Source organism: Ranitomeya imitator, chromosome 2 (assembly GCF_032444005.1).
Source record: "Ranitomeya imitator isolate aRanImi1 chromosome 2, aRanImi1.pri, whole genome shotgun sequence".
Lineage (NCBI taxonomy): Eukaryota > Metazoa > Chordata > Amphibia > Anura > Dendrobatidae > Ranitomeya > Ranitomeya imitator.
The window spans coordinates 419,802,693-419,829,405 of record NC_091283.1 but is presented as its reverse complement, the minus strand read 5'-3'; the positions used below and the strand labels follow the sequence as shown (position 1 = coordinate 419,829,405).

Here is a 26,713-nt window from a genome sequence, read left to right as displayed (position 1 = left end):
CCGGTTCCACCGGAGAGGAGTGTTTTGTGTGCTTCTCGGAGTGCGTGACCACTGACTGCCATCAGGCCAGCAGTTACCTGTGTTCCCCTGTGACATTAACAGGGCACAGCGTCTTTTTTCTGTGCGACTCTGTGAAGTAACAGAGTTCGCTTATACCGCCATATAGTGCCGTCATTTGCTAGCAGCAGGTTTCTCCTGCATGGTGGACCCCGGGCTGCAAACGCACCAATACCAAAATCTATATTTACTCGGTGCGTTCCGCTAGCCCTAACAATATGTCTCCAAAACAGGAAATGCACAACAAAACAAATGAGAAACGAATGGCTGAAAATTGAAGTCAACGTCTGTGACCAAACTGTAAGAAACCGCCTAAAGGAAATGGGATTTACATACAGAAAAGCTAAACAAAAGCCATCATTAACACCTAAACAGAAAAAAACAAGGTTACGATGGGCTAAGGAAAAACAATCGTGGACTGTGGATGATTAGATGAAAGTCATTTTCAGTGATGAATCGCGAATCTGCATTGGGCAAGGTGATGATGCTGGAACTTTTGTTTGGTGCCGTTCCAATGAGATTTATAAAGATGACTGCCTGAAGAGAACATGCAAATTTCCACAGTCATTGATGATATGGGGATGTGGAGTGCCCCCAGACGCAGGGCCATGGGTTACTCGGTACTGGTCCTCTCTGTCTCAGTTCTAGGGTTGTCACGGTGGCTGGACCCGGTCCGTGACCCTGCTAAGGGGCGTCCAATGAAAGGGGGTGATGAAAGTCAGCTAAGGTTTCGTGACGCCACCTGTGGTATTCGGTCAGGGTGACCGACGCTGCTTGGGGTCCACTGGGGTGATGTGATGGCAGCTAGATGGTATACCTTCCCACAGGTGAAGTATATCCCCAGGGCTTCCCAGTAGTGTAGGTGGTGATGGTGTGAGGCGCAGTTAATAACGAGGACACAAGGTTGCAGTTTCTTTACCTTTTACTGAAGACTTCAGGATCCTCAATCCAGGGCACTGTTAACTGGGCTGTCTGAGACCGGCCGGTCCGAAGGCACATCCAGAGTTCCCTTTGCAGGTGGAAATCAGTGCCTACCACTAGCGCCTGTGTGTTGTAGTTCTTCCCTGCTGAGCATTCGGGATAGTCCTCACAACTCTCGTGTTCGTTCGTTCTCTCTCTCTCTGTCCCCCAAGTTTATCTGGATAGGACGCACCCGTTTGACGGGAAGGCTCGGAGCTATTCTGGGACCCTAGAGATGCCCCTCTCCACGCTTGCCCCCTATGTCTTCTTAGGTGATGTATGGTAGACAGCCAACCTATAATCAACTGTCCTGCGGTATTTGAAGTAGTGCTTGGAGTCAGTTACTTCCTCGGTGTTCCGGTCACCGGCTACGCGCCTCAGTAGGATGTTGCCGTTCTCGGGGCACGACTCCTACTGGCTCTCCTTTGTGCTTTGATCTCGTTTCTCACTTTTCTACAATATCCTTCTCTTCGTGTCCTTTCTTGGGATACCGCCGCAAGGTAGTGCAGGCACGGTTCCGTCACTCTCTATTCTTTCTGCTAGGCCCCTGTCAGGAACCCACCCCTGACAGGTCCTCCCTGGACTCTTGCAGGCTGCGTTCTGTCCTAACTTCCTATCCGACCCCTAGTTTTACCAGTGTGAGGAGTGGCCTAATACATAGTGCCTTTTGCTCCCCCTAGTGGCCAGAGTGTGAAGTGTAATGTGTGCTTGTGATACCTGGTCAGGTGAACTCCTTTAGTGCAATCAGACGTAACATCACTCCCCTTAGTGGCAGAGCGACATTACTGCAACGACCAGGACTCTGGGGCGCTGCAGATGCATGTCAGGTAAAGGCACTGGGGAGATGGCTGTCATTACATCTTCAATAAATGCACAAGTTTATGTTGATATTTTGGACACTTTTCTTATCCCATCAATTGAAAGGATGTTTGGGGATGATTAAATCATTTTTCAAGATGATAATGCATCCTGCCATACAGCAAAAACTGTGCAAACATTCCTTAAAAAAAGACACATAAGGTCAATGTCATGGCCTGCAAATAGTCCGGATCTCAATCCAATTAAAAATCTTTGGTGGAAGTTGAAGAAAATGGTCCATGACAAGGCTCCAACCTGCAAACTGATCTGGCAACACCAATCAGAGAAAGTTGGAGACAGATTGATGAAGAGTACTATTTGACACTCATTAAGTCCATACCTCAGAGATTGCAAGCTGTAATAAAAGCCAGAGGTGGTGCAACAAAATAATACTGATGTTTTGGAGTGTTTTTTTGTTTGTTTGTTTTTCATGATTCCATATTTTTTTCCACAGAATTGAGTGATTGCATAATTTTTCTCCCTATGCTTGGATAAAAAAAGTAACCATTACTGACTACTATATATTTTGTATCACTATTGAAGTTTTTGTTCTTATTTAGGCATTGTAGGTGCGAATGGTGAGCACTGGAAACACACAAGACGATTTGCAGTCACCACACTAAGAAATTTTGGAATGGGAAAAAGATCAATGGAGGAAAGAGTGCAAGAAGAAGTTGGCTACTTGCTCAAGGCTATGGAAGCCACATGTGGTAAGGTCAATATAGTCTACAATCTGCTCCAATGATTACATCTTTTTTTCTTCAATAATCACTGACACTTTACCCGATAACTATGGCTTAATGGGCAATGGCAAATGTTAAAAGTCTCAAATTATACTGGGAAAAGTAAGGAGAAAATGAATAATGCAAGAAAGAGGACTTTTATAAATATGTGTCAGCTCAGCACAGTAGCAAGTAATGCAGACAAGAAGTCAATCAAGTTGAGTCAAGCCTAACTAGAGAATAAGCACCAAATCTGGTACTTGCCATTTTAAAGAGTTCCAAAAGTTACACCTTTTTTCATTTTTATCCTGCTTTGCAGCTGTTTTTTTGTGGGACTAGTTGTAGTTTTAAATGTCCCCTTTCTTTTTACCATAAAATGTTGCAACTGAAAAGCAGGAATGAAAATTCTGTCTGGGGTGATAGATAAGATGAAAAAAAGCGCAATTCATCATTGTTCTTGGGTGTTGTTTTAATATGGTGATCATTGTGCGGTAAAATTACTTGGTGACATGATTTTCTAGAAAATTACATTAAAGAGCATCTTTCACAAAACGTTTCATGTTTAACTGAGCACACAATGCAATAGTGGCTGCAAAGCAGAATATAAACATTTTTTTTCTTTTATTCATGTAAGGTGACCAGGGCCATAGCCGTGGGCGAGTTGCTGCTTCTCCACACACTTGCAGCCCACAAAAGAGCAGAGTCCCAGTTCATCAATGTTGTGCTGTGTGCAATGTAATGTACTCACTTTCAGGCTGGGGCCTCCGCTGCATCTACATCTTTTGGTTCAAGGTCAGCTACACACACATTAGGGGACACCCGGTTCGTTATAACAAATTCAACTTTACTGAACAATTCAGATACAAGAGCCTTTAACATGAAGTTTCGGGCACTGCACCCTCCAATTCCAGTTTCATTGATACAGCACATTTCAAGCTTCTGCTTATGTTCAGCTCGGACAATCCCTACCCTTGATCCTACAGTTAGCCCCAGGGATTTCCCACCCAGCACTCCTTCCTGAAATCAGTTACAATTCCCTCACACTTTTCCCCATTCAGCTTCCTCTGTATGGAAGGGAATAAAGTACACTTCTCAGTGCCTAGTACGGGCCATAAGGCCTGGATATTACACGAATGTCTGCAGGAAATTCGGTATGACCTCATGCTGTTAGAAGGCTATGTGCTACATGTGCCTGCAGTCCACTGCCACCTCAACTTCCACTTGAATCTCACACACTAACACTGTCTAGCTAAACCAGAAAATGCTTTACCTTGTTGCATGACATTCCCTTGCCATGCTGGGCTGGTCCCAAACAGGTAATTATATCCTATCCTGTTGTAATAATTATAGGGGATAACTCAGGAGACTCTTTGCGTGGAACAAGACAACTACAGGACACAGTTTTATAAGTGGTAAAGTCTATATTATCACACGGTGATTCAAACAGGTGCAGAGAGAAACTCAAGTCCACAACACTTGGTGTAAATATTAAACGCAGCTTAGCAGTCTATAGGAAACTTCAGAGGAAAATGCAATCAAGCAGAAAGTCTATGAAGCACAATTATTCTTGAGGATACTTGACACGAATAAATCCTTGTCTTAGTCCAAACACATATAGATAAGCTTAAAAGGCAGTTCAAATCATATCTTAGCTCAACCAGGAAGGCCTGGTTAATAGTCTCAGGTTTTTGCAGAGCAGAAACAGCTTCCATGTCCAGCAAATGCAGATGGAAGTAAACACGAGCAGCAGATGAAGGAGGATTACTGGAAACCGGTGTATGCAGCAGGAACTCAGAGCAGAGTAGCAGGATCACCACACAGGTTCACAGGAGCAGGTATATAGCCAGGGAGTAATCAGAAGTCAGGAGCTGGATGCAAGGCAGAATACTCAGACACAGACTGAAAGCTGGGGTGGAGTTTTATAGCAGGAAGACACAGTGCACATGAGACCAAAGACGCCATCTTGGAAAAGGGCAGTAATGCACAAAAGGTAAAAAATGTTCAGAGTCCTGACATTACTCCCTCCTTAGAAGTGGCCTCAGGATGATACCGGACCTGGTTTCTCAGGGAATCTCTGATGAAAACGAGAAATCTTCTGTTGGGCATTGATGTTTTCCACAGGTTCACAAGAGTCTTCCTTAGGGGGATATCCCTGCCATCTTATCAGGTATTGGAGCCGATTCCTGCAAATCCTCGAATCAATAATTTCATCCACCACAAATTGTTCTTGCCCATCAATCACCACAGGCTGCGGAGGTGGCACAACACGTCCCTGGAAGGTATTAGGAGATACAGGCTTTAGTAAAGATACATGAAAAACTGGGTGTACCTTCATAGTCTTAGGCAGCTTCAGCCGGCAGGCCACAGAGCTCACAATACCGTTGATCTTGAAAGGGCCAATTAATTTCTGTCCAAGTTTTTGTGAAGGAACATTTAACTTCAGAATCTTAGTTGCTAACCACACGGAATCTTCTACCTTGAACATGGGTGCAAGTTTATGGAATCTGACCCAGACCATAAAAAATTCCTCCACCATCTGGAGCGACTGTGAGTCAGACGGGAGAGAGAATGCTAATGCTTGGGGTCCTCCTGAAGGAAATTATTATCCCAACCCATTGCTCCTTGGTTCCCGAGGAACAAGGACATAGCATAAAATATAGCTTACAGGCCTCCCTGAAAACAACAAACTTGTCACGACCCCCTGAGAACCTGTCAGACAAAGCAATCTTGGGCTCCACTAAGGGTTGCCTAGGAGTCATGGTCCCCAAACCTGATGTGTTAGGGTGCTGCAAAATGAGTGCATAGCACGTACCTTGCCTTAGCTCCTGAGTCTGCCCTCACTCTGTACCCCTCGACCAGCCAGGGAAGAGAGAAGTAGTAGTGTACTGTAATACATCAACCATACTAGCAAGGTAATACCAACAGGGCTATAGAAGACAATACCAATCATACAAATATACTCACACAAACAGAGGTATACAAATCAAAGTAGGAGAAGGAGGGGAATTAGCTCACACACAAAACCTAGCAACAGTCTCAGATAAATTCACCAAATTCAAACAACAACCCCCAACCACCATTTATTAACCATGTAGCATGTGATAGCTCTGGCAATAATCGCTTGCCAGGGCTTAGATTATATAGGAGTTGGGAGTGACTAACAGTGAACAGGTAAGAGCCTAAAGAGCTCTCAACTGAGCAGATTAATCCCTGCACTGCTAAAAGAAACTTGCACCATTTAATTTGAAGGTGTAGTGCTTCTAATCAGTACAGGAGTAAGGCTGGTTTCACATTTGCAGTTGTGTCCGCAGCGTTTGTGCCTCAATTTTCTGAATGCGTTGTGTATTCCTATCTTTAACATCAGGGATGCAGGTGCCTGCGATTGGTTGCGTTTTGCCACGTTTGATGATGCATGCATTGTTTCATTGTCTGTGGCTTGGCGCAGTAAACGCTACATGTAGTAATTTCAGAGGCATCAATTTGCCACCTCAAAACGCATTCAGTTGTTAGCGGAAGGAATGCGGCAAAAAAAAAACACATTACGGTCTATGTGAACGCATGCGTTCGGAAGCACATGCATTTGCTTGCGTTTGTGAACGCATGCGTTGTACCACAGGAAAACATGTCTAGACACTGATTAGCCACCCCCCACATACAAACTGATAAAAGGAGGGAGTGGGCATTTGCAGTCCACAACTCGGCAGACTGGGAACAAGAGCAGACAGACGCAGGAACCTTGGAGGAATCAACACTGAACAATGTGAGTATCAAAGTCAATGTCTTTATTTTTCTATTTTCTGTCTCTATATGTCCTAATTACTGTTTTTTTTTCTTGCATGCATCAGAATGTCATCTTCTTCTGAGGAGCAACGGCTTGAGCCTGCACAAGATGGAATCGAAAGTGAAGTGAGTACTCACCTCTTCAGATTGGTAAGTATTCTCTGTCACATCTACACATGTGACAAATTTGATTTTTCCTTTCTTTACAGCAGTTCTTCCACTGTGGCAGAGGCTGAGCAGGAGCAGCGTGGACACGGTCGACTGGCACGGCGGCAGCGTGTAAGTATACCTGGCTGACTGTTTATTGTATCCTGACTTTACTATTCTTGAATGTGCATTTCTTTAGTTTCCTCTTTCTTTAGTTTCAACAAGTTTTTATTTTTCAAAGAAAAACCAAGAAAGTTTCACAACAAAATCCCACGCAGGTGAATATACATGAATATAATCAAATTCTAGATTAACCTTGATGGTATTTAAACAATACAATTAAACACGCAGACAAAGACAGGTGGTTGAAAAAGACAAGAGGAGGGGGGGAGGAGTAAGAGATCCATTACTGCATCAGAGTACTATCAATGGTCGGGTATAAGGAGCGAGTCTAAGGAAGACTATCGGACATTAAATTGGCCTCATAGAGATAGTGTTAAGACTTGGTCAAGATTACTGCTAGAGTTCCTTTCAATCCACGGTCTCCATATTTGATAGTAAGGCTCCCATGAGTCCTCTCTTGTAGCTTGTATTCGTTCACATAGCATGATAGTGTTCATCTTGTCAATTACTGAGGAAAGAGATAGGGTAGTTGTTTTCCATTTCGTTGCAATGTGTAGCTTAGCGGCGAGGAACAGCTGATTGACTAAATTATGGAGTTTGTTGGAGAAGCCCGGGTATCTGGCTCCCAGTAGGAGCACCGTAGCATCTAACTGAATCGCTCCACCATATAGCTCCTCCACAATAGATTTGATCCTTGACCAAAGGGCGGATACAACAATCCCACCACGTATGCTTCAAATCGCCCAGGGCTCCACACCCCCTGAAACACCGATCCGATAAATTTGGGTAGATGGCATGTAGTTTGCTTGGAACTAAATATGTCCTATGTAGGAGCTTGATGTATGTCTCAACTAATGATGTTTGGAGACTGCCCTTAGAGAGAGAGCAGCAACATTTTTGCCACTCCAATGGGGACATTATCTTATTAAAGTCTCTTTCCCATTGTATCATATATTTGAGGTTTACATCCTCTGATATTGCGTTCAGGTTTGAGTATATTAAAGAGATAGCTCCCCTGCCCAGTGGGTCATTTAAACATAATTGCTCATAAACTGATGGGCGGTGGGTGACACCATGTCCTAAGATTTGTTCAGCAAAGTGAAAAATTTGGATGATACACAATATTTCAGAGTTTGGTGGGGAGTACTTTTGGATGAACTCTTGCTTGGTGAGTAGAATGTTAAATGGCGAAGTAAGATGTTTAAGGGTAATTAAACCCCTAGATACCCACCAATGGAAAGGGCGAGGCTCCAACCCTGGCGGAAAAGCTGGATTATGAAAAATATGTGTCATTAAGGAAGTTTTGGATTGTAGGGAATGTTTAAATCTTTCCTTCCTCCATAACATCAGGGAGTGTGCTGTGAATGGAGCTGATGTATGGATCCCTTTCGGGAGTCTCTACAACGACCACATGAGGCCTGGTAGGGTGAATGGGGTCAGGAGGTGAGATTCGAGATTTACCTATCTGGGTGTGCTGTGTTTGTCCTCATTAGCACTTATTAGCTGGGCTAGTTGGGCCGCTCTATAGTATAAAGTGAAGTTGGGCAGAGACATACCTCCTCGTCTTCTACTAATAAACATGGTTTTAAGTCTTATCCTAGGTCTTTTCCCCTGCCATATAAATTTAGAGATCGTGTTATGGATATCTAGTAACGTTTTGGCAGGGAGAGGAATGGGTAAAGATCGGAAAACATACAGAAATCGTGGTAAGGAAACCATCTTAATGGCGTGTAGTCTACCTAACCAGGATAAGGACATAGATGACCATCTGGTAAGGTCCTAGTTTCCTCTTTCTTTACCTTTTTCTTGACTCCTTTTTGTTTTCTTGACTTTGAATATTCATGCCAGTTTTTGGTCTCTTTTTTTTCTTTTCGTTATGTTAATGTCTCCAACATTAAGGACTTTATTTATTTTTTAGGTTCCAGAACGGGATGAGGACCTCATTGACAATGACATCCTAATCTCCCTGGTCCATTAGTGAGTCCCATTGTGGGACACCCAGGTTCCGCAGCACTCGGACAATGTGACGATCCGGCGGAGTGAAGTGAGGTGACCAAAGCGATGTGGGATGGCTGGGACAATGCCCCATCTCGGGTCCGAAATGCATTTTATAAGTATTGCAATTCGGTGTGCTGCAGCAGTGACCTTGGCCGGAATCACACAACTATGTGTGATGAGAGAAACTCCTGAGAGTTTCTCTGATCACACAGAGTTGTGTGATCACGGTCAAAAGTGCATTGTCTAATCATTATTTATATTTTTCAACAGTGCTCAAAGTCAAAACACATTGGTGTTCGATAAAGAATCGCTTCAACAAGGACCTTCGTGAAGAGAGCCGGGTTCCTAGTGGGTTATTTGTTGCTCCTAAGCAAACGCACAGGCAAGAAACAGCTTGATACTTAAATCCAGGTTGAAATAAAAGCTCTCCATGCGAAGATCCATCATGACACAGGATACAGTAGCAAAATCTTTAGATTTCAGCAGTCCAAGTGTCTATATAAAGATATCCCATAATACACGCCCACTGTAGTCCCATTGGCGGGGTCTGTTTATCTAGATTTTTTTCCTGTTAAATTTTCCACCATGCGCACAGAAAACACAAACGCATGCAAAACGCATGAAAAAGAGTGAAAACGCAGCATTTTTTTAACCGCATGCGTTACTTTACGTGTCTAAAAAACGCTGCGCTTGCACGCATTTGCATGCGGTTGTCAGGACTCTGAACATTTTGATTACCTTTTGTGCATTACTGCCCGTTTCCAAGATGGCGTCTTTGGTCTCATGTGCACTGTGTCTTCCTGCTATATAACTCCACACCAGCCTTTAGTCTGAGTTAGAGTATTCTGCCTTTCATCCAGCTCCTGTCGACTCCCTGGCTTTGCACCTGCACCTGCTCCTGTGAACTTGTGTGGAGATCCTGCTACTCAGCTCTGAGTTTCTGCTGTATACATTGGTTTCCAGTAATCCTCCATCTGGCTGCTTGTGTTTGTTTCCATCTGCATTTGCTGGACATGTAAGCTGTTGCTGCTCTGCTTAAACTTGAAACTTTTACCCAGGCCTCCCTGGTTGTGCTAAGATATTATTTGAACTCCTTATAAGCATATCTAGCTGTGTTTGAACTACCAAGGACTTATTCGTGTCAAGTATCCTCAAGAATAATTGTGCTTCATAGACTTTCTGCATGATTGCATTTTCCTCTGAAGTTTCCTGTAGACTGTTAAGCTGCGTTTAATATTGACACCAAGTGTTGTGGACTTGAGTTTCTCTCTGCACCTGTTTGAATCACCGTGTGATAATATAGACTTTACCACTTATAAAACTGTGTCCTGTAGTTGTCTTGTTCCATGCAAATAGTCTCCTGAGTTATCCCTTATAATCTTTACAGAATACTCTAGCTTCAAAAGAGGAGACTGCTGGAACAATGACTGCAGAAAGCAGACTAGAGCAGGTGTTCTCTATAATTAGATCACTGCAGAAAGATGTGGAAGGTCTGCAAAAGAAGTTTGGAAGCTTTGAACACAATCAAGTGTTTGGACAAACTTTGCAGGACTTAAGCACCCGCATGGCAGCCCAGGAAAACAAACTTGCTGGTATAGAGTCCCAGTATGGATGGGCTTTTCAGGACATAAGCACTCAAATGGCTGCACAAGCGACTTTACCATCTGGGCAACCGCCACCAGCTAGCCCACCTAAGTTGCCCCCATTCAGATTTAATGGTGATCGCGACAAATTTCGTGGATCCAAAGTATTGTGTGTAATAATGCTGCTGACACGAGCAGCTCACCTGGGCGAATCCGATGATTGAGTCTCGTGACCCGCGGTTAAATAATTTGGACGATTTTTTGGCCACTATGGCATTAATGTTTGATTACCCTAATTGCCGTGCAACTGCTGAATCTGCTTTATTGTCTTTACACCAGGCTAAACGTTCTGTTATTGAGTATGCCAATGAATTCAGGAGATTAGCGGTAGATACTAATTGTGACAGTTATGCACAATTACCTATTTTTAAAAGGGGTCTGTCTAGCATTGTAAAGGATGAATTAGCTCGCTCTAAATCACCACAAGAGCTAGAAACATTTATACAGCATTGTGTGTGCATTGACATTCGCCTTACTGAGCGTAGGCAGGAGAAGTTTTCTGCATATAACCATATTTCTAACTTTTCCCTTCCTTCCAAAGAGCCTGCAGGTAAAACATCTCGAGAGGTAGAGGAGGTGCCCATGCAAATTGATTCTGTTCAGAGGTGCGAGAGTAATGAGCTCCGGGAGCATTGCCTTCGAGAAAGTCTATGTTTCTACTGCGGCCAGTCTGACCACTTTCTAATCAACTGTCCCAACTCTCACTGTTTTCTCCCAATTAAGATCCTGTGTACAGGACAGTGGATTTCCAGTGCAGCTATGATTGACTCTAGTGCAGGTGGCAATTTTATGGATATCGCATTTGCCAAGGAACATGGTATTGAAATTCAGCAAAGAGCCTCTCCAATTACCATGGAAACAGTGGATGGGTCATCTTTAATCTCCGGGCCTGTGGATCAAGAGACTGCACCCCTTGAGATTTTGCTGGAGCCTAATCATCAAGAGCAACTATCTTTCTTGTTAATTTCTTCTCCTCATTTTCCTGTGATTTTAGGCATGTCTTGGCTACATTCTGAGAATCCAACTATCAACTGGGAGACCAATTAGATTATCTTTCCAACAAGGAGCAACTCAGCATTAACTGAAGCTGTCCCCGAGTCCACAGCGACGGAACCACCAGTACAGGTATTTGCTTTACCTTCAGCATATAAAGAGTTCTCTGACATCTGACAAGAAGAATGCAGATCAGCTTCCTCCACACAGGCATTATGACTGTCTCATTGAGTTGCTTCCTGGGCAGCTATTCCTTTTGGTAACGTATATCCTTTGACGGCACCTGAGCTTCAAGCCTTAAAGGAGTATATTGATGAAATTCTGGCCAAAGGCTTCATACGTCCTTCTTCTTCACCAGCAGGGGCACCTATCTTTTTTGTAAAGAAGAAGGATGGGTCCCTGAGACCCTGTGTGGACTATCGAGAGCTCAATAAGGTAACCGTACGGAATCGTTACCCTTTGCCTCTGATTTCCGAATTACTGGAAAGGGTCCGCCATGCTAAGATGTTCTCTAAACTGGATCTTCGTGGGGCTTATAATTTGGTGCGTATTCGTCCAGGGGATGAGTGGAAGACAGCATTTCGAGGCCGGTATGGACACTTTGAATATCTCGTGATGCCCTTCGGGCTTTGTAATGCCTCTGCAACGTTTCAACACCTTGCTAATGACATTTTCAGAGATTTGTTGGACCAGTTTGTGGTGATCTATTTGGACGATATTCTAATCTTTTCTGACTCTCTACACAAACATGAAGAACATGTCAAGGCGGTTTTAAGACGTCTGAAAGAGAGCCATCTGCATATCAAGCCGGAGAAATGCGAGTTCCATCATTCTGAGATACAGTTCTTAGGTTATATCATCTCTCCCCAGGGGCTGAACATGGAATCTGGTAAGATTCAGGCTATCCTTGACTGGCCGGTTGTTATGATCCGGTGACCTTGGAGCCGCATGAATAACTTTCACTGGAGTAGGTGGTAACTGTACTGACCGCAAATCCTGATCTGACACCGCAACTAGAAGTAGCCGTGGGGTGTGCCTAACAAACCCTAGACACCTCGTCACAGCCGGAGAACTAAATACCCCTATAGATGGAAATAGGAATACTATCTTGCCTCAGAGCAGAACCCCAAAGGATAGGCAGCCCCCCACGAATATTGACTGTGAGTTGGAGAGGAAAGACACACGTAGGCAGAAAACAGGATTAAGCAAAAGAGGCCACTCTAGCTAAAATAGGAAAGGATAGGACAGAGTTCTGTGCGGTCAGTATAAAACCCTTCCAAAAATATCCACAGCAGATTATACATAAAATTCCTCCATCTAACTAAAGACGTGGAACGTATATCTCCAACTCCAGAGAATCCTACACACAGAGCAGAAATACAATCAAGAATCCAGCACACAGCATGTGTGCCATAGAAAAAAACCCAGACACTTATCTTTGCTGAATTGGCAGCTAAACAGGAGAAACCAGACAGAGGTCCAACACCTCCCAAGAACCATTGACAACTGGCAAGGACTAATGAATCCTGCAAACCTAAATACCCCAGTCAGAATTGCAATCAGCAGAAACACCTGACCATGACTGCAGCCCTGGGACAACTGCATTACCCCCTACAACTACCGGAGGGAGCCCAAAAGCAGAATTCACAAGGAGGGGTCACCGAACCCTCACCAGAGCCCCCAGGCCGATCAGGATGAGCCAGATGAAAGGCACAAACCAAATCAGCGGCATGGACATCAGAGGCAAAAACCCAAGAATTATCCTCTTGGCCATAACCCTTCCATTTGACAAGGTACTGAAGCCTCCGCCTCGAAAAACTGGAATCCAAAATCTTCTCAACAACATGTTCCAACTCCCCATCAACCAACACAGGGCCCGGAGGATCAACAGAGGGAACAACAGGCTCCACATATTTCCGCAATAAAGATCTATGGAAGACATTATGGATAGCAAAAGAGCCCGGAAGCGCCAGTCGAAAAGACACCGGATTAATCTCAGAAATCCTGTAAGGACCAATAAACCGAGGCTTAAACTTAGGAGAAGAAACCTTCATAGGAACATGACAGGAGGACAACCAGACCAGATCCCCAACCCGAAGCCGGGAACCAATACACCGACGACGGTTAGCAAAACGTTGAGCCTCCTCCTGAGACAACACCAAATTGTCTACCACATGAGCCCAAATCTGCTGCAACCTGTCAACCACAGATTCCACACGAGGACAGTCAGAAGGCTCAACCTGCCCAGAAGAAAAACGAGGATGAAAACCAAAATTACAAAAGAAAGGTGAAACCAAGATAGCCCGATTATTAAGGGCAAACTCGGCCAATGGCAAGAAAGCCACCCAATCATCCTGATCAGCAGACACAAAGCATCTCAAATAAGTCTCCAAAGTCTGATTAGTTCGCTCGGTCTGACCATTTGTCTGAGGATGAAACGCAGAAGAAAAAGACAAATCAATGCCCAGCCTAGCACAAAAGGCCCGCCAAAACCTAGAAACAAACTGGGAACCTCTGTCGGACACAATATTCTCCGGAATACCATGCAAACGAACCACATGCTGAAAAAACAACGGAACCAAATCCGAAGAGGAAGGCAATTTAGGCAAAGGCACCAAATGAACCATCTTAGAGAACCGTTCACAAACAACCCAGATAACCGACATCCTCTGGGAAACCGGAAGATCCGAAATAAAATCCATAGAAATATGCGTCCAGGGCCTCTCAGGGACCGGCAATGGCAAAAGCAACCCACCAGCACGGGAACAACAAGGCTTGGCCCGTGCACAAGTCCCACAGGACTGCACAAAAGAACGCACATCACGCGACAAAGAAGGCCACAAAAAGGACCTACCAACCAAGTCTCTGGTACCAAAAATGCCAGGATGACCAGCCAACACGGAACAGTGAACCTCAGAAATCACTCTACTAGTCCATCTGTCAGGAACAAACTGTTTCCCCACAGGACAGCGGTCAGGTCTGTCAGCCTGAAATTCCTGAAGAACCCGTCGTAAATCAGGGGAAATTGCAGAAAGGACCACCCCTTCTTTCAGAATACCGACCGGTTCCAAGACCTCAGGACAATCAGGCAAAAAACTCCTAGAGAGGTCATCAGCCTTAATGTTCTTAGAACCCGGAAGGTACGAGACCACAAAATCAAAACGGGAAAAAGACAAGGACCATCGAGCCTGTCTAGGATTCAGCCGTTTGGCAGACTCGAGGTAAATCAAAATCTTATGATCGGTCAAGACCACAATACGATGCTTAGCTCCCTCAAGCCAATGTTGCCACTCCTCAAACACCCACTTCATAGCCAACAACTCCCGATTGCCAACATCATAATTGCATTCAGCAGGCGAAAACTTACGGGAAAAGAAGGCACACGGTTTCATTAAGAAACCAATAGGATCCCTCTGGGACAAAACGGCCCCTGCCCCAATCTCAGAAGCGTCAACCTCAACCTGAAACGTAAGAGAAACATCCGGTTGGCGCAACACCGGAGCAGAAGTAAAACAACGTTTAAGCTCCTGAAAGGCAGAGACAGCCGCAGAGGACCAATTTGCCACATCAGCGCCTTTCTTCGTTAAATCGGTCAAGGGTTTAACCACGCTGGAAAAATGAGCAATGAAACGGCGATAAAAGTTTGCAAAACCCAAAAATTTCTGAAGGCTCTTCACGGATGTGGGCTGAATCCGATCATGAACGGCCTGAACCTTAACCGGATCCATCTCTATAGACGAGGGAGAAAAAATTAAGCCCAAAAAAGAAACTTTCTGCACCCCAAAGAGACACTTTGTCACAAAGGATCTGAAATACCATCCTGACCTGTTCCACATGAGTCTCCCAATCATCGGAAAAAATCAAAATATCGTCCAAATATACAATCAAGAACTTATCAATATAAGTCCGGACGATATCATGCATGAAGAACTGAAAAACAGATGGAGCATTAGTGAGCCCGAATGGCATCACAAGGTATTCAAAATGGCCTTCGGGCGTGTTAAACGCAGTTTTCCATTCATCACCCTGCTTAATACGAACAAGATTATATGCCCCCCGAAGGTCAATCTTAGTAAGCCAACTAGCTCCCTTAATCCTAGCAAATAAATCGGTAGGCAAAGGTAAAGGGTATTGAAACTTGACCGTGATTTTATTCAAGAGGCAATAATCAATACAGGGTCTCAAGGAGCCATCTTTTTTAGCAACAAAAAAGAATCCCGCTCCCAACGGTGAAGAAGATGGCCGAATATGCCCTTTCTCCAAAGACTCCTTAATATAGCTCTGCATGGCGGTATGTTCAGGCACAGACAGGTTGAAAAGTCGACCCTTAGGAAACTTACAGCCTGGAATCAAGTCAATTGCACAATCGCAGTTCCTGTGCGGTGGAAGGAAACTGGACTTAGGCTCATTGAATACATCCTGAAAATCATACAAAAACTCTGGAATTTCAGAAGAGGAAGAAGAGGAGATTGACATCAAAGGAACATCATTATGAACCCCCTGACAACCCCAACTAGTCACAGACATAGACTTCCAATCCAACTCAGGATTATGTACCTGCAACCACAGAAAACCCAGCACGATAGCATCATGCAAATTATGCAACACCAGAAATCGACAATCCTCCTGATGAGCTGGCGCCATGCGCATGGTCACCTGTGTCCAAAACTGGGGCTTATTTTTAGCCAAGGGTGTAGCTGTTGTGAAAGGCAATTCAGTACCACAATGGACATAGCGGTCAGAGCACATACAGTGATCTGACAATAACCCAAAATCATAGAACGAGCTCTGAGACGTGGGAACTCTGCAGACCGCAAATCCTAATCCTCTCCAAACAACACTAGAGGCAGCCGTGGATTGCGCCTAACTCTGCCTATGCAACTCGGCACAGCCTGAGAAACTAACTAGCCTGAAGATAGAAAATAAGCCTACCTTGCCTCAGAGAAATACCCCAAAGGAAAAGGCAGCCCCCCACATATAATGACTGTGAGTTAAGATGAAAAGACAAACGTAGAGATGAAATAGATTCAGCAAAGTGAGGCCCGACTTTCTTAACAGAGCGAGGATAGGAAAGATAACTTTGCGGTCTACACAAAACCCTAAAGAAAACCACGCAAAGGGGGCAAAAAGACCCTCCGTACCGAACTAACGGCACGGAGGTACACCCTTTGCGTCCCAGAGCTTCCAGCAACAAATTAGACAAGCTGGACAGAAAAAATAGCAAACAAATAGCAAAGAAGAACTTAGTATGCAGAGCAGCAGGCCACAGGAATGATCCAGGGAAAAGCAAGTCCAACACTGGAACATTGACAGGAAGCCAGGATCAAAGCATTAGGTGGAGTTAAGTAGAGAAGCACCTAACGACCTCACCAGATCACCTGAGGGAGGAAACTCAGAAGCCGCAGTACCACTTCCCTCCACCAACAGAAGCTCACAGAGAGAATCAGCTGAAGTACCACTTGTGACCACAGGAGGGAGCTCTGCCACAGAATTCACAACAGTACCCCCCCCCTTGAGGAGGGGTCACCGAACCCTCACCAGAACCCCCAGGCTGACCAGGATGAGCCACATGAAAGTCACGAACAAGATCGGGAGCATGGACATCAGAGGCAAAAACCCAGGAATTATCTTCCTGAGCATAACCCTTCCATTTAACCAGATACTGGAGTTTCCGTCTAGAAACACGAGAATGCAAAATCTTCTCCACAATATACTCCAATTCCCCCTCCACCAAAACCGGGGCAGGAGGGTCAACAGATGGAACCATAGGTGCCACGTATCTCCGCAACAATGACCTATGGAATACGTTATGTATGGAAAAAGAATCTGGAAGGGTCAGATGAAAAGACACCGGATTAAGAACCTCAGAAATCTTATAAGGACCAATGAAACGAGGTTTAAACTTAGGAGAGGAAACCTTCATAGGAATATGACGAGAAGATAACCAAACCAGATCCCCAACACGAAGTCGGAGACCCACACGACGTCTGCGATTAGCGAAACGTTGAGCCTTCTCCTGGGACAAGGTCAAATTGTCCACTACATGAGTCCAAATCTGCTGCAACCTGTCCACCACAGTATCCACACCAGGACAGTCCGAAGACTCAACCTGTCCTGAAGAGAAACGAGGATGGAACCCAGAATTGCAGAAAAATGTCGAAACCAAGGTAGCCGAGCTGGCCCGATTATTAAGGGCGAACTCAGCCAAAGGCAAAAAGGACACCCGGTCATCCTGATCGGCTGAAACAAAGCATCAGATATGTTTCCAAGGTCTGATTGGTTCGTTCGGTCTGGCCATTAGTCTGAGGATGGAAAGCCGAGGAAAAAGACAAGTCAATGCCATTCCTACCACAAAAGGCTCGCCAAAACCTTGAAACAAACTGGGAACCTCTGTCAGAAACGATATTCTCTGGAATGCCATGTAAACGAACCACATGCTGGAAGAACAATGGCACCAAATCAGAGGAGGAAGGCAATTTAGACAAGGGTACCAGATGGACCATCTTAGAAAAGCGATCACAGACCACCCAAATGACTGACATCTTTTGAGAAACGGGAAGATCTGAAATAAAATCCATAGAGATATGTGTCCAAGGCCTCTTCGGGACCGGCAAAGGCAAAAGCAACCCACTGGCACGAGAACAGCAGGGCTTAGCCTGAGCACAAATCCCACAGGACTGCACAAAAGCACGCACATCCCGCGACAGAGACGGCCACCAAAAGGATCTAGCCACTAACTCTCTGGTACCAAAGATTCCAGGATGACCAGCCAACACCGAACAATGAACCTCAGAGATAACTTTATTGGTCCACCTATCAGGGACAAACAGTCTCTCCGCTGGACAACGATCAGGTTTATTAGCCTGAAATTTTTGCAGCACTCGCCGCAAATCAGGGGAGATGGCAGACACAATTACTCCTTCCTTGAGGATACCCGCCGGCTCAGACAAACCCGGAGAGTCGGGCACAAAACTCCTAGACAGAGCATCCGCCTTCACATTTTTAGAGCCCGGAAGGTACGAAATCACAAAGTCAAAACGGGCAAAAAACAGCGACCAACGAGCCTGTCTAGGATTCAACCGCTTAGCAGACTCGAGATAAGTCAAGTTCTTATGATCAGTCAATACCACCACGCGATGCTTAGCTCCTTCAAGCCAATGACGCCACTCCTCGAATGCCCACTTCATGGCCAGCAACTCTCGGTTGCCAACATCATAATTTCGCTCAGCAGGCGAAAACTTCCTGGAAAAAAAAGCGCATGGTTTCATCACTGAGCAATCAGAACCTCTCTGCGACAAAACAGCCCCTGCTCCAATCTCAGAAGCATCAACCTCGACCTGGAACGGAAGAGAAACATCTGGTTGACACAACACAGGGGCAGAAGAAAAACGACGCTTCAACTCTTGAAAAGCTTCCACAGCAGCAGAAGACCAATTGACCAAATCAGCACCCTTCTTGGTCAAATCGGTCAATGGTTTGGCAATACTAGAAAAATTGCAGATGAAGCGACGATAAAAATTAGCAAAGCCCAGGAACTTTTGCAGACTTTTCAGAGATGTCGGCTGAGTCCAATCATGGATGGCTTGGACCTTAACAGGATCCATCTCGATAGTAGAAGGGGAAAAGATGAACCCCAAAAATGAAACCTTCTGCACACCATAGAGACACTTTGATCCCTTCACAAACAAAGAATTAGCACGCAGGACCTGAAAAACCGTTCTGACCTGCTTCACATGAGACTCCCAATCATCCGAGAAGATCAAAATGTCATCCAAGTACACAATCAGGAATTTATCCAGGTACTCTCGGAAGATGTCATGCATAAAGGACTGAAACACTGACGGAGCATTGGCAAGTCCGAATGGCATCACTAGATACTCAAAATGACCCTCGGGCGTATTAAATGCAGTTTTCCATTCATCTCCTCGCCTGATTCGCACCAGATTATACGCACCACGAAGATCTATCTTGGTGAACCAACTAGTCCCCTTAATCCGAGCAAACAAATCAGATAACAATGGCAAGGGGTACTGAAATTTAACCGTGATCTTATTTAGAAGGCGGTAATCTATACAAGGTCTCAGCGAACCATCCTTCTTGGCTACAAAAAAGAACCCTGCTCCTAATGGTGACGATGACGGGCGAATATGCCCCTTCTCCAGGGATTCCGTCACATAACTGCGCATAGCGGCATGCTCAGGCACGGATAAATTAAACAGTCGACCTTTTGGGAATTTACTACCAGGAATCAAATTGATAGCACAATCACAATCCCTATGCGGAGGTAGGGCATCGGACTTGGGCTCATCAAATACATCCCGGTAATCAGACAAGAACTCTGGAACCTCAGAAGGGGTGGATGACGGAATTGACAGAAATGGAACATCACCATGTACCCCCTGACAACCCCAGCTGGACACTGACATGGATTTCCAATCTAATACTGGATTATGGGCTTGTAGCCATGGCAACCCCAACACGACCACATCATGCAGATTATGCAACACCAGAAAGCGAATAACCTCCTGATGTGCAGGAGCCATGCACATGGTCAGCTGGGTCCAGTATTGAGGCTTATTCTTGGCCAAAGGCGGGGCATCAATTCCTCTCAATGGAATAGGACACTGCAAGGGCTCTAAGAGAAACCCACAACGCTTAGCATACTCCAAGTCCATCAAATTCAGGGCAGCGCCCGAATCCACAAATGCCATGACAGAATACGATGACAAAGAACAGATCAAGGTAACGGACAGAAGAAATTTTGACTGTACCGTACCAATGGTGGCAGACCTAGCGAACCGCTTAGTGCGCTTAGGACAATCAGAGATAGCATGAGTGGAATCACCACAGTAGAAACACAGCCCATTCAGACATCTGTGTTCTTGCCGTTCAACTCTGGTCAAAGTCCTATCGCACTGCATAGGCTCAGGTTTAAGCTCAGGTAATACCGCCAAATGGTGCACAGATTTACGCTCACGCAAGCGTCGACCGATCTGAATGGCCAAAGACATAGACTCATTCAAACCAGCAGGCATAGGAAATCCCACCATGACATCCTTAAGGGCTTCAGTGAGACCCTTTCTGAACATAGCTGCCAGCGCAGATTCATTCCATTGAGTGAGCACGGACCACTTTCTAAATTTCTGACAATATACCTCTATCTCATCCTGACCCTGACAAAGAGCCAGCAAATTTTTCTCTGCCTGATCCACTGAATTAGGTTCATCGTACAGCAATCCGAGCGCCAGGAAATACGCATCGATATTACTTAATGCAGGATCTCCTGGCGCAAGAGAAAATGCCCAGTCCTGAGGGTCGCCGCGCAAAAAAGAAATAATAATCAAAACCTGTTGAACTGGATCACCCGAGGAGCGAGGTTTCAAGGCCAGAAATAGTTTACAATTATTTTTGAAACTCAGAAACTTAGTTCTATCTCCAAAAAACAAATCAGGAATAGGAATTCTTGGTTCTAACATAGATTTCTGATCAATAGTGTCTTGAATCTTTTGTACTCTTGCCGAGAGCTGATCCACAAATGAAGACAGACTTCTAATGTCCATCGCTACACCTGTGTACTGAACCACCCAAATGTCTAGGGGAAAAAAAAGGCAAAACACAGTGCAAAGAAAAAAAAATGGTCTCAGAACTTCTTTTTTCCCTCTATTGAGAATCATTAGTACTTTGGGCTTCCTGTACTGTTGTGAAAGGCAATTCAGTACCACAATGGACATAGCGGTCAGAGCACATACAGTGATCTGACAATAACCCAAAATCATAGAACGAGCTCTGAGACGTGGGAACTCTGCAGACCGCAATCCCTAATCCTCTCCAAACAACACTATAGAGGCAGCCGTGGATTGCGCCTAACTCTGCCTATGCAACTCGGCACAGCCTGAGAAACTAACTAGCCTGAAGATAGAAAATAAGCCTACCTTGCCTCAGAGAAATACCCCAAAGGAAAAGGCAGCCCCCCACATATAATGACTGTGAGTTAAGATGAAAAGACAAACGTAGAGATGAAATAGATTCAGCAAAGTGAGGCCCGACTTTCTTAACAGAGCGAGGATAGGAAAGATAACTTTGCGGTCTACACAAAACCCTAAAGAAAACCACGCAAAGGGGGCAAAAAGACCCTCCGTACCGAACTAACGGCACGGAGGTACACCCTTTGCGTCCCAGAGCTTCCAGCAACAAATTAGACAAGCTGGACAGAAAAAATAGCAAACAAATAGCAAAGAAGAACTTAGTATGCAGAGCAGCAGGCCACAGGAATGATCCAGGGAAAAGCAAGTCCAACACTGGAACATTGACAGGAAGCCAGGATCAAAGCATTAGGTGGAGTTAAGTAGAGAAGCACCTAACGACCTCACCAGATCACCTGAGGGAGGAAACTCAGAAGCCGCAGTACCACTTCCCTCCACCAACAGAAGCTCACAGAGAGAATCAGCCGAAGTACCACTTGTGACCACAGGAGGGAGCTCTGCCACAGAATTCACAACATGTAGCATCAATGCCCCTTAAAGGAATAGGGTTCTGTAAAGGCTGCAAGGGAAAACCACAAAGCCTGGCAAACTCAAAGTCCATTAAGTTCAAGGCGGCGCCTGAATCCACAAGCGCCATGACAGCAAATGATGACAATGAGCAGATCAAGGACACAGAAAACAGAAATTTAGGTTGCACAGTGCTGATGGGAAATGAACTAGTGATCCTCTTTGTCCGCTTAGGGCAGACTGAAATGACATGAGAAGCATCGCCACAATAATAACACAACCTATTCTGACGTCTGAATCCTTGTCGTTCCGTTCTAGACAGAATCCTATCACACTGCATTGGCTCAGGAATCTGCTCTGAGGAAAATGCCACAGCGTGCACAGTTCTGCGCTCCCGCAAGCGCCGATCAATCTGAATGCCCAGAGACATAGAATCACTCAGACCGAAAGGCGTGGGAAACCCCACCATAACATCTTTAACGGATTCAGAAAGACCCTTTCAGAAAATTGCTGCCAAAGCATCATCATTCCATTTAGTCAACACAGACCATTTTCTAAATTTCTGACAATACAATTCTGCCACCTCTTGACCCTGAGACAGGGCCAACAAGGTCTTCTCTGCTTGATCCACAGAATTAGGTTCATCATATAATAATCCTAAAGCCTGAAAAAAGGAGTCTACATTAAGCAAAGCCGGATTCCCAGATTCCAGGGAAAATGCCCAATCCTGTGGATCACCACGCAGCAGGGAGATGACGATATTAACCCGCTGAATGGAATCACCAGAGGATCGAGGTCTCAGAGCAAAAAACAGTTTACAGTTGTTTTTAAAACTCAAAAATTTGGACCTGTCACCAAAAAACAAATCCGAAGTAGGAATCTTCGGCTCTAAAACAGGAGTTTGAACAATATAATCAGAAATACCCTGTATCCTAGCAGCAAGCTGGTCTACACGAGAAGCTAATTCCTGAACATTTATGCTTGCACAAGGCTGCTCAGCCACCCAGAGATAAAGTGGGAAGAGAAGACAAAGCAGACTGCAGAAAAAAAATTGCTCAACACCTTTCTTCCCTTGTTCTGAGATGCATTTAACTCATTATTGGCCAGTTGTACTGTTATGATCCGGTGACTTTGGAGCCGCATGAATAACTTTCACTGGAGTAGGTGGTAACTGTACTGACCGCAAATCCTGATCTGACACCGCAACTAGAAGTAGCCGTGGGGTGTGCCTAACAAACCCTAGACACCTCGTCACAGCCGGAGAACTAAATACCCCTATAGATGGAAATAGGAATACTATCTTGCCTCAGAGCAGAACCCTAAAGGATAGGCAGCCCCCCACGATTATTGACTGTGAGTAGGAGAGGAAAGACACACGTAGGCAGAAAACAGGATTTAGCAAAAGAGGCCACTCTAGCTAAAATAGGAAAGGATAGGACAGAGTTCTGTGTGGTCAGTATAAAACACTTCCAAAAATATCCACAGCAGATTATACAAAAAATTCCTCCATCTAACTAAAGACGTGGAACGTATATCTCCAACTCCAGAGAATCCTACACACAGAGCAGAAATACAATCAAAAATCCAGCACACAGCATGTGTGCCATAGAAATAAAACCAGACACTTATCTTTGCTGAATTGGCAGCTAAGCAGGAGAAACCAGACAGAGGTCCAACACCTCCCAAGAACCATTGACAACTGGCAAGGACTAATGAATCCTGCAAACCTAAATACCCCAGTCAGAATTGCAATCAGCAGAAACACCTGACCATGACTGCAGCCCTGGGACAACTGCATTACCACCTACAACCACCGGAGAGAGCCCAAAAGCAGAATTCACAACAGCCGGTACCCAAGAACGTTAATGAGGTGCAACGTTTTATTGGTTTTGCAAATTTCTACAGACGTTTTATTCGAAATTTTTCTGATATTGTCCGTCCCATTACTTCCTTGACAAAGAAGGAAAAGCCCTTTAAGTGGTCATCACAGGCTCAAGAAGCTTTTCATTGGCTTAAGATCTGTTTCACCTCAGCACCGCTGTTGATACACCCAGATCCAACACTTTCTTTCATTGTGGAGGTGGACGCTTCTGATAATGCTATGGGGGCTATTCTCTCCCAAAGAACTAGAGAGAAGGGTCTGCTACCTCCTTGTGCTTTCTTTTCCCATAGACTAACCTCAGCAGAGAAGAATTACGATGTGGGAGACAAGGAATTGCTGGCTATTATTGCGGCTTTCAAGGAATGGAGGCATCATCTGCAATGAGCAGATCGTAGTGCTTACTGACCATCGCAATTTAGAGTTCCTCAGATCCACTAGATGTCTTTCTTCTCGTCAGGCTCGTTGGAATTTATTTTTAAATCAATTTAATTTTGTTATCTCGTACTGTCCAGGTTTTCGTAATGGGAAAGCTGATGCTTTATCCCGAATCCATGCTGCGGATTCCGTACCTGGAGCCCCGTCCAAGACCATTCTATCTGATGCCAATTTCATCAGCGTTATCCACGATCAGGATTGTGGAAGAAGTGCAGGGAGGCTTATGACGGTGATGTATTTCTGGCCAACCCACCTGTTGATATTAATCTTGTCTTTAAGGGTGGCATGTGGTTCAGAGATCGACGTATCTATGTCCCTGAGGCCGGCCGTCTGCAGATCCTCAAGTTGGTACATGACTCCAAGTTGGCTGGTCACAGGGGGGTACAGAAGACACAAGAGTTCCTGAGCCGATTCTTCTGGTGGCCAACTTGCCTGAAAGATACCAAGGACTATGTTCTCTCTTGCGAGGTATATGCTTGTTACAAGACTCCGCATGTGGCACCTACGGGTCTTCTACAACCACTACCTGTTCCGTCCCGCCCTTTGGGGTCTATATCAATGGACTTTATTGTGGAGCTGCCTACATCGGGGGGCATGAATACAATTATGGTGGTAGTTGATCACCCGACTAAAGCTGCTAATTTTGTTCCGTGCACCGGCCTCCCCTCAGCTAAAGATACAGTGAACTTGGTTATACAGAATGTCTTTCGGTTGCAAGGGGTCCCGGATGAGATCATCTCTGACCATGGAGTACAGTTCACTTCAAAATTCTGGAAGGGGTTTTGCTCTGCACTCAATATTAATGTCTGTCTCTCTTCCGCTTACCATCCCCAGACAAATGGTCAGACTGAGCGTACCAACCAGACACTGGAACAATATCTAAGATGCTATGTCAGCCATCTCCAGGATGATTGGTTGGAGTTGCTGCCATTAGCTGAATTTTCATATAACAATTCTCAGAGCGCCTCCACTAAATTTACACCTTTCTTTGCAAATCTGGGTTATCATCCGTGTATCTTACCTAGGTCTCCAATTAATTCTCCGGTTCCGGCAGTGGAGGAAAGGCTGACTGCGATGAGGCAAAATCTGGAGGTTCTGAAGGAATCCCTGACCACAGCTCAAGAACGTTATAAGAGATCGGCTGATAGATTCTGTAAACCTGCACCCATGTTCAAGGTAGGAGATTCCGTGTGGTTAGCAACTAAGAATCTGAAGTTAAATGTTCCTTCACAAAAACTTGGACAGAAATTCATTGGCCCTTTCAAGATCAACGGTATTGTGAGCTCTGTGGCCTGCCGGCTGAAGCTGCCTAGGACTATGAAGGTACATACAGTTTTTCATGTATCATTACTAAAGCCTGTATCTCCTAATACCTTCCAGGGACTTGTTGTGCCACCTCTGCAGCCTGTGGTGATTGATGGGCAAGAACAATTTGTGGGGGAGGAAATTATTGATTCCAGGATTCGCAGGAATCGGCTCCAATATCTGATAAGATGGCAGGGATATCCCCCTGAGGAAGACTCTTGGGAACCTGTGGAAAACATCAGTGCCCAACAGAAGATTTCTTGTTTTTGTCAGAGATTCCCTGAGAAACCAGGTCCAGTATTATCCTGAGGCCGCTTCTAAGTAGAGAGTAATGCCAGGACTCTGAACATTTTTTATTACCTTTTGTGCATTACTGCCCTTTTCCAAGATGGCATCTTGTGCACTGTGTCTTCCTGCTATAAAACTCCACTCCAGCCTTCAGTCTGTGCTAGAGTATTCTGCCTTGCATCCAGCTCCTGACCCTGGTGACTCCCTGGCTATATACCTGCTCCTGTGAACCTGTGTGGTGATCCTGCTACTCTGCTCTGAGTTCCTGCTGCATACACCAGTTTCCAGTAATCCTCCTTCATCTGCTGCATGTGTTCACTTACATCTGCATTTGTTGGACATGTAAGCTGTTTCTGCTCTGCAAAAACCTGAGACTATTAAATAAATTTACCCAATTGGAATTGACGTTCCAGGAAGTAATTCAATGGGACGGTCATAAGGATGATGAGGAGGCAGTTAATCGGCTTTCTTCTTACTGCAGACCTCACTGAACTGCTTTTACAGAAGTGGTAGTTTATCATCACTATGATGAGAAATCTCGGAAATTTGAATTTGTTTGGAAGCAGATGCATTAGCATGGCAATTGTTCTTGCAGTACTCACTGGGAAAAGTAATGGTCCTCGATGCCCAGTTGATAGATGGATTATGAATTGAAAACCAGGGAATTCCTATAATAACTGGGAATTTTGGAGATGAAATAAGATGAAAGCTAACCTTGTTAGGGTAGGCGGAATGAACTAAATAAATTATAATAATGAAGTGCGTTCGCCACCCAGGGTCCACCATGCAGAGATGGTACACTGTAGCTAAGAGGACAATGGCGAGACTGCAGTGAGCATAACAGACCCACACTGAGTTAACATCACTAAGTGGAGTAGCACGTGGCTGTGCCAATCGCACACAGCGACGGAAAAGGAACTCTGCTATTAGACCGTGTTTAATGGCACATTGCCGCAAAGTGAATATGGTGCTAAATGCGTACCCTGTTAGCGTCACAGGAGTATGCAAGCCCCACTGGAGTATGGGAACCGG

The 26,713-nt window shown here is 45.0% G+C and overlaps 1 protein-coding gene and 1 long non-coding RNA gene across 2 annotated transcripts in view; one reads left to right on the top strand and one right to left on the bottom strand.

The window, feature by feature from the left end:
- The window catches only part of LOC138664259 (cytochrome P450 2G1-like), a 357,037-nt gene that overhangs the window by 31,012 nt on the left and 299,312 nt on the right, over nt 1-26,713 (top strand). Inside the window, exon 3 of the mRNA XM_069750800.1 lies at nt 2,436-2,585. Within this exon, the coding sequence (XP_069606901.1) occupies nt 2,436-2,585 (150 nt within the window). The remainder of the gene's footprint in view (nt 1-2,435; nt 2,586-26,713) is intronic.
- LOC138664260 (uncharacterized) overlaps nt 3,999-26,713 on the bottom strand; it is a 268,604-nt gene continuing 245,889 nt past the window's right edge. The window contains exon 2 of the long non-coding RNA XR_011318315.1: nt 3,999-4,869. This is a non-coding gene — a long non-coding RNA (uncharacterized lncRNA). The remainder of the gene's footprint in view (nt 4,870-26,713) is intronic.